Genomic DNA, 17,150 nt, shown 5'->3' on the forward strand with positions numbered 1-17,150 from the left:
GGAAAACACATGCATAACTAAAATAAGAAACTATGATTAATTAGTGGTCACTACACAAGAAATTAAATAATAGACTCAGAAACTGTTGATTTTGAGGGGAAAAATCAAACATATATAAATCTTCCAAATAATCGTATTTTATTATTAAGAAACCAGTGAAAATCTTGGCACCCAATAGAAGTAGGGCACCAAGCCAACATGTCAATTGGGAATACAGTAATTAGTAGTACAATCTTGACTAAGAGGAAATAAGGCCATCCCATCTCCTAGAGAGAAGAGAGCAAGGAAGCAAATGGCTTTTATTTTCATAATTATTTACCAAACTACAACCCGAGCATCTTCTTTTTGGCAAAAGAAAGACAAAAAGTTACTTGGCATCCTATGATTGTTAGCTACAATGGCAACAGAATTGAGAAGGCATACAATTTGAGAGAATATGATCCCAGCAAAAAGTCACTCTGCATCTCACTTGCCACTCTGAACATTAATGGTGCAGACATCAATTCTACTGATCGCACCATGCATGAACTTCTAGGACCCTAGGAGATAATGAAATGACCAAAATGTAGTGCAAACATGTCATCCCGTAGAAGTACATAACATATATAGAATGGATAAGAAGATATATTGGTTGGTAAATAGTAAACTCAACCCAGTTTGGCTAACCTTGAGGGCAATCAAACAAGCGTACGAGAGAGATACCATCAAAATTCAAGATTTATATTCTGAGCCGATCTCCTACTGGTGAACATGGGAATTGTTTTACTAAATTGCTTCTAATTGGCAATCACATCAAATTGTGATCTCAGCAGAAAAATTCTCATATTTTTGTTTAAAATTTTTTGATGAACTAGGTTGGCAACCTAAGCCTCTTGTAGGATAACTATCTAAGCAGTAATATATCTTCAACTCAAGACCATGGTTCCTACTGCTTGGATTTTGTTATGTTGTTGTTGAAACTCAATTTCGGTATAAAAATGAAGTGGATTGTAAATTTTGTAAATTGTAAATACAACTACACAAATCCACATTGAAATCAAGATATTTAATTCCAATCAAACCCATTTGCAACCACCAAAAAAAAAAGTCACCGGTCAAGAAACCAATTATATATTGTGAACAGATTTCTCACTTTGAATAGTACAAAGAGGCAGACTTGTACGGAGAATCACAAATAGTCTTCGAGAATGTAAAAAAGAATAATAGAATTTGATAATGCAGTTGACAAAATCAAAGAAACATACATATATATTAAAAGATTGGATGGAGATGGAGAGAAAGGAAGCAACAATTGACGAGTAATAGGAAAACCCGATAATTTTCGCTGGCCTACCCATCAAAGTAAATATAAAATGCATAAACAACTAGATCTACAAGGGGAACATGCCAATCTTCTACAACAACTTATAATCCTCCCTCAGGCTTGCTGGCGTTGCCGACACCTTTGGCCTTTGTTTTCCGTCCTGAATGTTTGTGGATCGTAACAACCTCAACCCCATCTTATCAATAAAATTTACAAAGCCTATTTACGAATCTTTTTATGGGTTCAAGGTTTCAAAGGAATCTTGTTATCAAGAACACTACCAAATTAACAATAGATATTTCAAAGCCAAAACTTGCTTCATGCATCTGGAAGTTTTTACCAATCAGCTTGTTTTCGGCTGCGATTGCAGAACGCCACATACTAACCCAAAGCAAAGGTCGTTCGTCATCCTATCAAAACTAGCAAAAACAATCGACAATGTTTTCCTACTCCAATACAACGAAATCCACTTCAGACGCTCCTAAAGATTTATATAACATCCATACCCAAGTTAATTCTTTGCATTAGCATCATGCCTCCATGAGCAAATTATATGGATAATAGTTTGAATACACAGCATGTCAAAATAAAAAAAAAACATGAAAAGCAATGCAACAATATTAGCCAATATTATACATCTCAAAATTTTTTTGCCGCGATCTATCAAAATGTTAACCAATTGAGCACTTGTTGGATTCAAAAATTTGACTATTGATTGATTCATGAAGTACTTCAATTGATTCTGAGGAGATGCAGGTGGAACTTCATGGGAAAAAGATATATATAAGCCAACCATCACAGCATTTGACCTAATTCCCCAGCACAGCTTGGCTTTGAAAATACAATCATCGAGGTTGTCTCTTGGAAAGAGGCAGGAGAGCAAGAAGAATCTTTTTTCTTGGTCCCTGCAATTCAAACATCCTTAATTAAAAACAGAACAGACAATACAACAACGCCTTGATCCCAAACTAGTTCGGGTTGGCCTTCACTAAAAACAATCTAGCAAGAATTTTATAACTGCAACAAATGCAATAATATTCACATCAAACATATTTAAGAAGAATTAAGAGTTGTGACATCCTGCCAATAAGTTACACCACATGCCTATATCTCTTTCTTCAACAAGGAAAAACACATGAAACTAGAACATTGGAAATTTAGTTGACTAAAAGAAAGCCTTTATTTTGTTAAGGTTGTAAATTTGAAATAGTCTTAGTGCCACAATAAGGCACCATAACCCTACAGTGTCTCGTTTCAGTCTTCACTTTAGTCAGACAACATATGCTCAGAAGAAGAAAAAAAACCCTAGGGCCAATTGCTTAATGTTCAAGTAGTTTGTCTTGTAATATAAGAGATAAAGAGTTCAAAAAATTTCTGATACACCGAAAAAGGGAAAAAGGAAGAAGAGAAATCCACTAAGTATACTCACTTGAATATATAGTTTATTGATACAACCGAAAAAAGCCATTATGAATGGCTGCATTAAATTGAAAAATCAAACTAAAATTGAGAACGATAGACTTCTTGTCATCACAGAAACTTACCACCTAAATGGTGAGATGAATAATGATTTTTTTTTTTTTTAAATAAAGAAACTAAATTAATTCCTTTTAACTTTTCACAGTATGCTGATTGCCAAATTTCTAAGAGTTAGAGCACTGAAGCAAATAAATGAATATAAATAAATTAGAAAATCATGCATGCTTCAATAATTTAGTACTCAAGGTTTAAATTTCATTAGACATCAATATCTGAGATGCAGAAGGTTAAAGGTAATAAAGTAAATAAGAACTAAAAAGCGAGTTCAACAGTAGAAGTGCAAGCCAACACCATGCTTTTTTATTATTATTATTATTATTATTATTATTTTGGTGTGTGTGTGTGTGTTGAGGGGGGGAGGGGGGAGGGCGAGAGGGAAGGGCTGCATTTGATTACCATGGGTATTCCCAGCTCTTTAAGGTCACTTTCCCCCATCTGCTTCAATGCCGTCATATCCACCTGTTCAATAGATCACATGTATCATGAATCAGACAAAGGAGAAAAACAATATCAATCAATACCGGACCAAAAATCCTTCACAAATTTCAACAATGATCACAAGGAAAACCTTGCTACCAAACACATCCAAATCCACATGACATGTTATTATACAAGTATTGAAAACATTCTGACATTTTTCAAAATTTGAAACTTGCAATTCCGCAGATTTCATATTGACTACAGTACTGGGCATGGTTATGCCATGCACACATGCATGTGTGAAACTGAACAACACATATAAAACTTGACACAGAGAACAAAAATCCCATAGCAGTCAAATTGCACATCATAACTCTCATGCTTCACCCACAAATAGAACATGATTAAAAGGGAAAAGAAACAAAATTTATCCTTCTTCTAAGCCATTTCATTAGGGCAAGGAAAAATTAACATACTTCCTCAGCCTTAAAAAGAATGGCATATTTTCCCAATCCCAGTGAATGTAACAAGCCTTCAACAGTCTGCTGTTCTTCACCCTACATGGTAATAAAAAATAAACAAGGATGTTAGAAGATGTTTCTGAATGAATATTCTATACACATAAGATGCTAAAAATTGAGTCTTCAAGACACATCAGAGTTGGTAACTCACAGAAACTATGAAATTAACATCTAAACACTCAATAGAACAGTACAGCATAGAAATATTAATGTCACTAAGCAGAGAAGGTAGTGAATTTGTGATTGGCGGGGTAATAAAGAAAATCAGCATATAGGTAAAGTAGAAACTATCTCAATTATATAAAATGAGATTTTAGGTAGAAATTGAAGATGCTTCAAAGAGATAAGAGGATCACTTGAAGAACAAAAGACAGTTTAAGATTTAAATCACAAATAAACTATCTCTAATCATTACATCGTGTGTCAAATACAGTACACTCACATACACTTCTCTATAGTAGAGGTTTCTCCAGGGAGAAGCAATTAGGGCCGATTCACTTGGGGAAAACATCGTGTGTCAAATACAGTACACTCACATACACTTCTCTATAGTAGAGGTTTCTCCAGGGAGAAGCAATTAGGGCCGATTCACTTGGGGAAAACGGTTATAGTTTCATGAATAAATTTTTTAAAGAAAAACGAAAAACATAGTTTTGTTTTTATACGTACCAATTGTCCAAATGGAGAACTGGAAAACCAGTTTTTCAATTTTTCAAAATTTAACTAAAATTTGAAAAACAACTTTAAATTGCTTTCCACTGTTTTCTTTATAAGAAAAGTCCTGTTCTCCAATTGTTTTTGGTTATGTAACAAACCTGTAATGCCCTTCGAAACAGAGAAATAGGGAGAGAAAGAAATAGAAATAGACTGGGTTGAGAAAAGAAACAGAAAGGGGAGAATATTTACAGAGAATATAGAGAAAAGAGAGGTCATTCTTGCATTTGATTCTTAAATGAGTGATTATAGGTACTGTTTCTATTTTTATACTTCTAGCTAGTAACTGTGTCTATAAGTTATAACTATACTTCTAAGACATCTGTAACTGCAATACTAGCTTTTCCTTCCATAACCCCTTCTCATAATATTTTTAAATGAAAAACAATGACTTTTTTATAACCAAAATTATACTATATCCGTTCCATATTTATACTGAATAATTATTTAGGAAGTATTTATTTATAATGATAAAAAAATTAATCATATTATTATAAAATAAATAAATAAATAACACATTAAAATTTTTTGAAGTAAAATAAGTTTCTAAATAGATTTTATAATATTTTTTAATTATAAAAGTTATGAAAATTTTTTTAATTAGAAAATTGTTGTCTATTACTAATAGGTGAACAAATTTTCCATGCTTTCATTTATTTTCCATTTACAAGTTTTGGATATTGAGGTAGACATAGTGATGCAGTATAGAAAGATAGAATTTAGGAATTATTCTCATTGTAAAATTAGGAAATTTAAGGGTTTTATTATTTAGAAATTTTTATCTTATTAAGTCTATTATTTAGGAATTTTATTATTTCCTAATTTATTTTGGTTTAATTTAGTATTTCTAATTAAAATTGAATTGGGGTTCTAAAAACCTAATGTGATTGGGATTCCTACTTCTATAAATAAAATCTAGGGTTTCTATTATTATTAGACAAGTTTTGTTATGACAATTTTATGAATTAATAATATTTAAGAATTAGTTCTCTCTTCAAAGATTGGTCCTTATTTTCTCTTCTCTTTGGTTCTTTCCCTTGCACAACACTCAAAGTACTTGCAGAGGAAAACGCCAGAACTAGAACCATCAGCTTGACATGGGTTATCGTCAAACTTGATTATTTTGCATTGCTTAGGTCAATGGAGTCCTCCAATAATTGAAACATTATAGGTTTCCAAATTGTGCTCTATAGAATAAAAAATGTAAATATTCTTTCTTTCTAAGTCAGCACAAGCTCCAAAGAAGTGCTCCATAAGTAGCATTGAAAAAAAGATCTTTTTGTGCTTTTTATTATGATAAAAAAATATAAATATTCTTTCTTTCTAGGTCAGCGCAAGCTCTAAAAAAGTGCTCCATAAGTAGCATTGAAAAAAAAGGTATTTTTGTGCTTTTTGTTATATTTACGATATTTTTAAAAATCATTAAATTTCATCATAATAAAGCAAAGAGTCATTATGAGCTAGAAATAACAGCCTTTGAAATGCTAACCTATAGTTTCAAAACAATCATCGATATCCTAAGTATTAAACCACATGCTTGGTTTGAACAACTCCAAACATGGATTGCTAGTAGATAATTGGTCTTTTTATTTTCTCTATGACCACGTCATCAAAATACATTCTTGTAATGACCTTTTGTGGAACAGAGAAGTGAGCTGCCTTATTTTGATCCAGTAACAATGTTGAATTCATTCGCACTCTTCAACATCAAATTTTTCCAAGTGATATTCACTCTCTCAATCTGATTCTGCATCACAGGTGCTCCATCCATTTTATCAGCCTCATCTGATGCCCTTGTCATAACTACACTGGATTCTGGAACACAACTTGGAGAGTTCAATTCTCTCTAATCATCCTTAAGTAACTCAACAAACTCAGTCCAGCTTGTTGGTCAATTCCATTTGCTTTTCTTTCCTCATTTACATTTTGGTGTAGCTCTTCAACACTCTGATGGATGAGTAACAAGAACTTTTCATTTCTCACAAAATTTGAAAGCTGCAAGAGGATTCTTTTTCTTTTTTCATTTTCATTTCCATTTGTATCTTCTTCCCAAGACTTCCCAAGAAGATCGAGAACTTTTCATTTCCAGACAAATTTGCAATCTGTGTCACTCCATCCAATTTTTCCAAGTCACCTTTCATGGGAGCTTTGTTTTCTTGCCTTTTCCACCCTACCATTTTGACTGCCAAAAAAGTGTGGTTGGTTAGTCATAGCTTGACGAGCGGCTGCACCGACCTTGCAAATAATCCTCCAATGAGATGGTTTGCTTAATGCTACTCATATAGAGTGAATTATCCTCAACATCAAGTAACACCTCTTGCGCAACATAGTATGGACTCTCAACAACATCAAAGAAGGTCTCACCTTAATAAGAAGCTGCATCCTAAGGAAAAGTTGGGGGCAACAACAGCAATCAACAAGATGCTGCTTGAAAACTGATATCTACTAATTATCCATTTAACCTTTGCCTTTCAACAGAAGTATAATAAAAAAGAGAAAGGCTTGGGGATCATCGTGTTCGAGCTAGAGTTCAACAAATTTCAAAACTCAAAAACCTAAATCGTACAAGAGCTCAATGGATTTGGCCAGAAGATGATGGAGTCGGAGGAGTGGAACCATGGGAAAAAGTAGCAGCACAAGAGAGGGGGACAACAGGAGAAAGGGAAACGCTGAACTGTAGAAGGCAGACAAGGATGGGAGAGGAAAGAGGGAGAAGGAAGATTTGGGGGGAAGGAAATTTTGGGCCAAAAATATGGCCAAAAATTTAGGGCTTTAAGGTTCTAAATAAGTTTCCAATAGATTTTTGATAGCCAATAATCTATCATGCTTTTTTTTTTGTATCAGAGAGAAATGAACTCTCCAGCCTGTGTTCTAGAATCCAGTGTAGTAGTGACAAGGACATCGGATGAAGCTAATAAACTGAATGGAGTGTCCATGATGCATAATCAGATTGAGAGAGTGAATATCTGTGGAAAAAATTTGATGTTGAAAAGTGTGAATGAATTTAACATTGTGACTGGATCATATAAGGCAGCTCATTACTCTGTTTCACAAAAGCTCATTACAAGAATGTATTCTGCTGACGTGATTGTAGAGAAAATAAAAGAGCAATTATGTACTAACGGTCCATACTTGGAGTTACTCAAACCAAGCTCGTGGTTCAATACTTGGGATATTGATTATTTTTTTGAAACTCTACATCAGAATTTCGAATACTGTTATTTCTACCCCATCATGACTCTTTGCCTTATTATGATGAAATTTAATGATTTCCAAGAATATCCTAAACATAACAAAAAGCACAAAAAGCTCTTTTTTTCAATGCTACTTATGAAGCACTTCTTTCGAGCTTCTATTGACCTAGAAAGGAAAAAAATATTTATATTTTTTATTCCACAGAGCAAAATTTAAAAACCTATAAGCCATTATTTTTTTGATGTTTCAATTATTGGAGGACTCCATTGACCCTAAGCAATGCAAAATAATCAAATTTGAGGATAGCCCATGCCAAGCTGATGATTCTAGTTGTGGCGTTTTCCTTTGCAAGTTCTTTGAGTTTTGTGCAAGGGAAATAATAAAAAAGAACAGAAAACAAAAATCAATCATCGAAGAGAGAACTAGTTCTCAAATATTATTGATCTCATAAAATTATCATAACAAAACTTGTGTAATAATAATGGAAATCCTAGATCTTATTTATAGAATTAGGAATCTCAATCAAATTAGGATTTTAAAACCCTAATTCAAACCTAATTAGGAATACTAAATTAAACAAAAATAAACTAGAAAATAATAAAATTTCTAAATAATAAACTTAATAAGATAAAAATTCCTAAATAATAAAATTCTTAAATTTCGTAATTTTACAATGAGAATAATTTCTAAATTCTATCTTCCCATAATGCATCACTTAGCGTCTAACAAAACTGAATAGCGAAAAAGGATCCATATAGCCGACTGTAATTAGCTTAGAATTAAGGCTTAGTTGTTGTTGTAATTGTTTCCCTTATTTTTCATGGAAAATGAAAACTTGAGTTCTTAGAAAAAGAAAAATGCAAACATATAACTTTTTCCACAAGTAAAAACAGGCCCTTAGCTTCTATCCTAATACATGGAAAACTACAAGAACTGCAAATGTTTACAATCACAACATGGTTACCAAAGATCTATCAAGTTGCTACCTGTCTGAATTATGATTATTTGACTCGAGTCAAAACAGATCTAAATAATTTGGCCTTAACTCTTCATAAATACACTCCATGTCACTAATGCTCTTATCAACCATGCAAAATTAGATTTTTCAAGAACCTGTAGAACAAAAAGATCCAACACCAAAACCTTGCCATAAATACAACAGTTAACAGTTACTGATGGAAGCTACTAACTTAATTGGTGAAGTCTCCAGGCATTATAACAAGAAACCTGAGATGAAATTCAGCTCACACTAGGGATTGTGGGGTAGGTGAAACACACACGTACAAAGCAGATATATAAAGGGTAAAAGAGAGAGGTCAACTCTTCTATATCCAATTGACCCAACAACAAGCTGAAACAAAAGAGCAGGGTCATACAATCCACACTCAAATCATTCCATTTCAAGTAACAAGCACAAGGGTAAAAAACTATATTTTAAAAAGTTCAGTCCAAATTATGTTTGCTGAAACCACAGAACAGACTTGGGGTATCCCAAATCCATCTCAATCTGCCAGGCATTACTTTAACAATTTTACTGAATAGAACGACCCACTTGTCTAACTATTTTTCGTCTTTAGAAGGCTATTTAAGCTTGAAAGTGACCCAACTACAAGGCTGGCAATGAAAGTACAAAAGAGATAAAGGAAGCATGAAGCAAGATTTTAACTGGGAAATATAAAATATTCACAGTTTCTTTATGTGACTCAGAAATAACATATTGTGTAGGACACCTAAGCTAGTAATCAAAAGATTTATAATCTTATTTCTTTTGAAAGCTGAAAATGCTTAAAGCAGCATCAATCTCCAGTAGGTAATAAAATTCATTCAGCAACTTAAGAAGGTGCAGACCTCCATGAGTAAATCTAATCCCAACCTTGAAAATAAAATTCAGGAAGTCCAAAAATGGCAGAATCCATTAGTTTAGAGTTAAGAAAGAAAGAACAGCAAAGATACAATGCATCAGAGTATTTGACAGAAAAATGAATTTTCTAAGAAGGCAAACCTTGCTATTGGCCACAGCCATCCATTTTCTATAGTTTCAAATCCATTAGTTTTAAACTATAAAAAGGTCACCACAAACGGCACCCTAGGTTTGGAAATAAACTTGACCAAAAACATGGCAGAAAAAAAAATTCTCTGTCAGTAAGCTAACTGTAACTAACCTCTATCCATATGAAGCACATCAGGGTCATGAATAAAATGAACTTATGCGCATGTTCATTTATGTACATGTGAAAGAAAAACATAAAACAACTTGTACCACATATGAGCTCTTCTGTAAGATCCCACTTGCAGTTGGTGGAGGAAGTTGGCCCAGAAGAGGTGCTGCAGGCTTTGTAGATACTGCAGGCAACACAGATTTAGTCATGAAAGGTGTGGAACTACTCACAGGCCTTGAAGCATCAAGAACATCCTTGTTCATGTATGAAACTGTTCTTCCATCATCAAATGTCCTGCTTAATGGTCTTCTTTGTAATTCTTCCACATTTCTGGGTGGGGATAAACCCCTAGAACTACCTATAATTCTATCTGGTGATCTCCTTCTTATATGATCCAAGGTCCAAGGAGAACAAGAATTCCTTGATGAATCAATCTGTGGCAAATTATCTGCACTTCTTGCAGGAGGAATTCGACCTAAGATACTAGTGTTCTTTGGATCAGGCATGCGCTGCATTGCATCAACAGTATTAAGGGGGGGACCTGAAGGCTGCACTGTCCTAGACAGCTTTTCACGGAGGTCCATGGTTTTTCCGTAATAATCACTCTGGGGTCTTCTAGAGACATTTTTTTGCATGAGTTTGAATCGAAGGTCATCCTTACCAATGCGAACATCTTAGATTATTCAGAAACACAGGTCAGTTCTCCAAAAATGGGTTGAAAATCTGAGAAAATAATTAACATTTCAATGCAGGACAGCAAGTGTATTACCTTCCACACCATTAGCACTCAAACTTGTCAAATAACTGTCTCCTCTTTGTCTGCACGAAGATAAAGTATATCCATAACATTCTCCATAAGTATTTACCAAAGCATGCACTTGAAACGCATATGCTAAGGACACAAAACCATGCCATGAAACATATACACTAGTAACATCTACATAGCATAGCAATTTCAATTTACACCCAAATGAAATTGACTAACACAATCTAAACACTCTGTAATCACCAAAAGTTTCGACAATAGATAATAAATAAGAAATTATGATGAAATAAAAGAACATTCACAAATGAGAGAACCCACCACAGATTGTGCAATATTTTAACAAATTCTTCAAACCACAAGGAAATATTAAAAATAAAGGGCATTATTCAACTCATTTCAAATTCAAAATTACAAAAGTGAAACATTAAAATGAAAGAAAAACACACCTTTTGTTGTTAGCTAGACTTCCATATGATGGGAAACTTTCGAAACTACTTCCTAACCTATCTCTAACAGACCGCTTATTTCCAGCACCTCGCAGAGGATCATCATAGTCAACCTCCGATACAGCTGCAGCTCTCTTTACCACCTGTGACGTTACACAGACAAGTCAATGCAATTATAGAATAGAAAGCTGAATGTGCTTGGTTTACCTGGCAATAATGAAGAATATAAACCCCATATTTTATAAAATAAGCAATTTTCATTAATAAAAGAAAAGGGCATCGAATCAATTCTAAACAATTACATGAACCTCAGCTCAAGTAGATATTTGTATCTGCTTAGATCCCAAAATACAACAGAAACATTCAAAACATAAGTTCATTTTCTTTCCTACACTTTCTCGGCAACCAAACAGCATTAGATATATCTTCCTTTTTTGTTGATTTTTTTCTAATGCTGTTTGGTTGCCGAGAAAGTGTAGGAAAGAAAATGAATATATATATATATATATATATATATATATATATATATATATATATATATAAACTGCAGAATCAACCAAAAAAATCAAAAACCTAAACAAGCAGCAAAACCCCAATTTAGAAATGACGATTAAAATATTAAAATAATAATAAGAAAATACCTGACCAGTACGCCCAAGAGTAATAGTGACGCGACCTTTCGAAGCTTCGGCCATTTCAAGACCCAAAACCCTAGATAATCAACTCACGAATCGGTTCTATATAATGAAGGGGTACCCCATGCATAATCGAACTTTAACCCAAGAATCAGAACCCTAACCTCATTACTGATTACCAATATAAACTCAACTATAACAAGTGCAGAGAAAGGATGGAAGATAGAGAGAGAGAGAAGGGATTGGCATGAGATAGGCTTGGAAGAGAGAGAGAGCGTGTGTCGATGTTCTGTACTTCCAATAGAAAATGAGAAGGAAAGGAAACGAAAAGAGAAGAAAAAGGAAATGCACGAGTGATGAGTGAACAATGGAAATTTTTTAGCGGTGATCTTTAGCTAGACGTTAATCAGGGTCAACCAGGGACGTCCGATCAGAAGACTACCATAACCTGTCTCTTTTTTTTTTTTTTTTCCCTAAACCATTTTTTATTAATAAAATAAAATAAAATATACTTTTTTTTTTTCCGAAGAAAATAAAATATCCTTATGTTATATTCCTCCCTCCGTCCTCACTCCGGGGTGGCGTGTATAAATCATTTTTAAGCACTAAGTCATAGAGTATCCAAAACTATTCATGAACCCAATTAGTTTATTTATTATTTTATTTTTAATATATAATTTAATATTTATTTTATAATTTTAAAATTTTATTAAAATTTTAATAATTTTAAATTTTGTTATTAGTTACATTAAATATAATTTAAATTTGTATTAAAATTTTATATAATTATATATATATATCAAAATTAAAAATTTATTTTTAAATGATGATTAATTTTTTTTTATAAAAATATTTTATATTTTAATAGCCATTGATAAAACTTTATATTTAATAATAGTGTAAAGATGTGTATTGTTTAATTTTAAGTTTTAAAATAAATTAATAAGTTAATTAATATATTATTTTTTAAATTATACTAAGTGAAAAGGAAAATAAAAGAAAGGGGCAAACAAATGTCCGTGAAACGGAGCAGCGATGGTTGGAGCTGATAATGAACATGGATGGTCTAGGCCCAATTTTCATTGGCCCAAGCCAGAGATTGAAATAGGCTTCAGCTGCCACCTTTCTACCATCCCAAGTTGTAATTTCAATTTAAGCCATATCAGAATTCTATATTTATTTATTTTATTATTTTTATGATAAAATATCAAATTGGCTTTTAATTTAACAGTTAAACTTTTTGTTTTTAATTGAATTAATTAATTTTAAATTACAATCAATTAAATTATATACATTTTAATTTTAATTTAATTTAATAATAATATAATAACAAACGTTGCGGGGAGCTCAAGAAATTAATAGCTTCGTCATCTTGGCATAATTGGTGGAAAATTTTCCCACTAAAATTATTTAAAAAAAAAAAATTTCTCTAACACTCATCAACCTTCCTCAACAATGATGACCACCTCTTCATCAACCTTATTCCCTTTCTCAAACCCATCCAAGAAACATAAATTGATAATTAAAGCATAAATCCTAACAGCGACACCGAGAAAAACAAGCGGATGAAGACGGAACTCTCCCAGGAAGAAAACCAAGGCTTAGTGCTTCAAATTTCGTGGAATTGAATTTCATGTTTTGTGTGTTGTATTTGAGAAAAAAAAAATTTAATTTTATGAAATTAATTATAATTAAAATTAATTCTTATAAAATAGAATTTGAAATGAATTTTATAAAATTTATATAATAATATTTTTTGAACTAAATTGTCATTATAAAAAAAAATTTCTCTTAATTATCTAACTTTTAATTATTTCACTTTTTGTTTGACATTTTGAAGGAAAATGAACTTTTGGTTGAGAGTTTTTTTTTTTTCTATGTGATGATGATTTCAAATTTCATTGGCTTAAAAAAAAATTACACAAATTAACTTTCTATCTATTTACTATTAATATGTTTAAACAATTACATATATGATATTTTATATTTTTTAAACTAATATTTTAATATATAAGTTTAACTTATTTTTATGTTGTTATATAAATCTTCTACTTGATTAATATTTTAGTTAATTGTTATAAATTTATTAGGTATAAGATTTTTTTGTGAAGTACAAAATTATAATTTTTTAATTTTACGATTGAGATTAGTTTAGGAAGTGAATAAAATAAGTCTATAAATCATTCTCACTTATATGTCTTTTACTTATCCCGTCTTTTTTCTGATGTAAGAATTTTATATTTACATATTCCTAATAATCTCCATTTCAAGTGTAAATTTCTTTTATATTAGACTTACTAGGCTTGCTCCCCTTCAAATGGAAGCTTTTTTTTTTTTAAATTAGGTATTATGGTGCCACCAAAATCCCAATTATTTCACCAAATCCACCCGAGCATGCCCTCTAAGAGCCACGTTAGTGCCATCATGTGTATCATGAATCTCCACTCCATCGGTCTACTCTTCTCTAGAAGATTATCTTCCATCCACATGTCAGAGCAGCATAAAAATCATTAACCATCGTTTCCATTCTTGTTTTTGTCCATCTATCGGCTCTGATACTGCTTGCTAAATATTTAGAGAGCCCAAAGCACAGAGGAAAAATATTTCTTGATGGCTATGAAAATATACACTCATAAGTTTGACACCATGCTTAACTCAAAATTTTAAAGTAATGGATTTATGGGTTCTTCTCACTTATATTTCTCTTACTTATCTCATCTTTTTTCAATGTGAGAGTTTCACACTTACATATTCCCAATAAAATTATACTAAATATAAATTATATGAAATTGAATTAAACTACATATTTTAAATTGTATCATATTAAATAGTAGAATTGATTTCATTTGTAGTTGAATTGAATCAAAACACTATATTAACTTGCAATTTGAGGATCTAGCAAGGAATCGAAACTGCGCTGCAAGAAGAAGAGGAGGAAAAATGGGTTTGTTAGTGCATGAGATTGAAGGGATGATTGGTTGTTGAGAAAAGAAAGGAAAATTACCAAAATTGTAAAAGAAGCCGCCATCGATGAAAGTGTGATACGTAGCTTTAGGGTAGTAGAGATAATTTGAGATGAGAGAGAAATGCAAAATAAGAGAGAAGAGGAATGATCACAGGAGAATAATAAAAAGGCAGATTTAATTTGATTTGGATTTTTTTTTATAATTGATTAAACATTTTTATTTTAAGAATATTTTTAACTAGTTAAATCTAAAAAATATATTTTCATTTCAGTAATAATGTACTTTATATTTTAGCTTCATTAGTTGAAATCACTAAATAAGTACTTATTAAACTTTTGGTACTCTTAGAAATTTTTATATAATTTTTCTAAAACTAACTTATAACTTGTTATGCTGGATGAAAATTCTTTTAAACACCAATTTATAAGTTTTAATCCAAGCCTCAAATTGTAACATTTTAAATGTTAGAATTAATCTTAATTATTGACACTAATTAATCTCATACTTTTTTTCCCTTAAAATCACCCTTTATGTTTGCCAAGAAAGAAAGTTAATATTCATTTGAAAAGTCATTTGAGAAAAAGGCAACCATAATTTACCTATATTTTTATAGTGGAAGACATATTGGCCTACACACCTATGATTTTCCCCTTATCAAATCAAAGAAAGATTAAGAAAAGGAGGAGACAAGCTTCATTTTTCAATCATCTTATGCGCACAACTAGCTACAGGTTTTGTAAGCCAAAACATCAAAGTTCAGGATAAAAGATGTCTAGAAGAGCAAACGGAATGCAACATCTCCATTGCCCTTTTCTTTTCTACAGAGATCGATGTGAGGTGTTTGACATTTGGCTATTTTGTCCTTATCATTCAGTGGCAAAAAAAGGCTCAACTTCTGAATCATTTTCCTCCTTCACTACCCTAACTACTGTTACCATGGCAATATATGTATATGTGCTAGGGATTAAAGACAAAAATCAAACATATTTTTGAAGTTTTCTCGGGTTCAAATCCTATCATTCAAGATATGCAGTAACCATTATTGCATAGCAAGAATCCATAGTTTAGATGCAGATTAGTTAATCCATTCATAACCTCTATACATTCACTATATATACAGATTTATATATCTGCACTAATAGTAATAGAAATATAGTTGTTGACTTAATTAAATTGGTGATAAGGGTAGGTTAATTGTGATTTATCCTGGTGCTTACCAGCTCACATGGCATCTTCTCCAGGGAATGCTGTGATTCTAGCTAGAAGTAGTAAAGGGAGCAACAAGAGAGATAGAAAACTAAGCATTTTAACTCAGAATCCAGCAACTGCATATTATGAAAAGAGTAAAAGAGGAGAAATTGATTTGTCTGGGAGTTGCTTGACAATAATTATATATCTAGACAAAAAGGAATTCAAAGTGGAGGAAAGGGGGAAAAAAGATTGATCTAAAAGGCACACAGCAACAGAAAAGAAGAAGTTGTTAAGTAATTGTTCACAGTGGTGATCTAAAAATGTATAAATCAGACAGTTTACTTTAAGATCGAAGTTCTTTAATCTTTTGAACATGGATCGGATGAGTATTAATTCCATAACTCATTGGATGAATAAATAAATTATTATCAAGAAGAAATAGCAAAAAAAATGAGTTGTTTGGTTAATGGCCTTAATTAAAAAAAAAATTGCTGGAAATTAAATTGGAGTAAAATTTTGCGATAAGCAAGCTTGTGAAGACTTAAACAACAAGGAAGTATGCATAAATCAAAGCCCCATCAGCATATATAAAAGCTACATGTAAAGCATCTCAAGCCCTTAATTTTTCACATCTTATATCTACACCTATCTGATACTTGTAAGTTAGCTAGGGTTCCTCAAGAAATAAATATGTAAGACGAGACTTGTCAGAATTCAAAAGCACACATCAAGCCCTAATTCAAAATATATGTAGCAGAGAAGGGTTTCACAGAAATAGATGTGTACTCATATTAACATGGAAATAGAAATTAAATATATGCATATATATAGGTCAAATTTACTCAAATGTTCATAGGTATATGTTTCAAAGAACAGTATTTATTGCCATACATTCACATATATAGAAAATCCAGATCTCTAGAGTATGCACCTCCTGCAGCTTTCAGAAACTTGCACCAATCGAGTCTCCAAACAAACGATACAGAACAGCCACGTAGAATATATCATCATAATAATCAACAGAAGAGAGAGAGAGAGAGAGAGAGCTCATCATGATTTTTTCTTATAACACAAAACACAACATACCGAAACAAATCGAGCAAATTCATGCCAATATCTTCAATCACCTAAAGAAAATCACTGCAGACAGTATCTAGCTACTTCAATAAAGAAACCCATATGGATAAAAGGCTTTGAAACTTGTATAGATACGCTTGATCTAGCAAATTAACAATCGGACCATGATGCTTCGATTCCCCGAGATACATATATATATATATAGAGAGAGAGAGAGA

General features: G+C 32.1%; 1 protein-coding gene across 2 annotated transcripts; it reads right to left on the minus strand.

Annotated features, from left to right (window-relative positions):
- Positions 1 to 1,790: 1,790 nt before the first annotated feature.
- Positions 1,791 to 12,118, minus strand: LOC110645192 (uncharacterized). 2 transcript variants are annotated; one of them, XM_058138018.1, is made up of 7 exons: positions 11,705 to 12,118; positions 11,064 to 11,206; positions 10,621 to 10,670; positions 9,953 to 10,035; positions 3,739 to 3,819; positions 3,239 to 3,301; positions 1,791 to 2,208 (listed from the first exon to the last, which is right to left on the minus strand). In XM_058138018.1, exons 1-7 carry the CDS (start codon positions 11,756 to 11,758, stop codon positions 2,149 to 2,151), a joined length of 534 nt encoding a protein of 177 aa, XP_057994001.1. In that variant the 5' UTR covers positions 11,759 to 12,118; the 3' UTR covers positions 1,791 to 2,148. The 2 variants fall into 2 exon arrangements, with proteins under 2 accessions (XP_057994001.1, XP_021653948.1); XM_021798256.2 differs by having other exon boundaries at positions 9,953 to 10,524; positions 11,705 to 12,107.
- Between the last annotated feature and the right edge of the window lie 5,032 nt (positions 12,119 to 17,150).

The sequence above is a fragment of the Hevea brasiliensis genome, chromosome 2 (genome assembly GCF_030052815.1).
Source record: "Hevea brasiliensis isolate MT/VB/25A 57/8 chromosome 2, ASM3005281v1, whole genome shotgun sequence".
NCBI classification, from domain to species: Eukaryota; Viridiplantae; Streptophyta; class Magnoliopsida; order Malpighiales; family Euphorbiaceae; genus Hevea; species Hevea brasiliensis.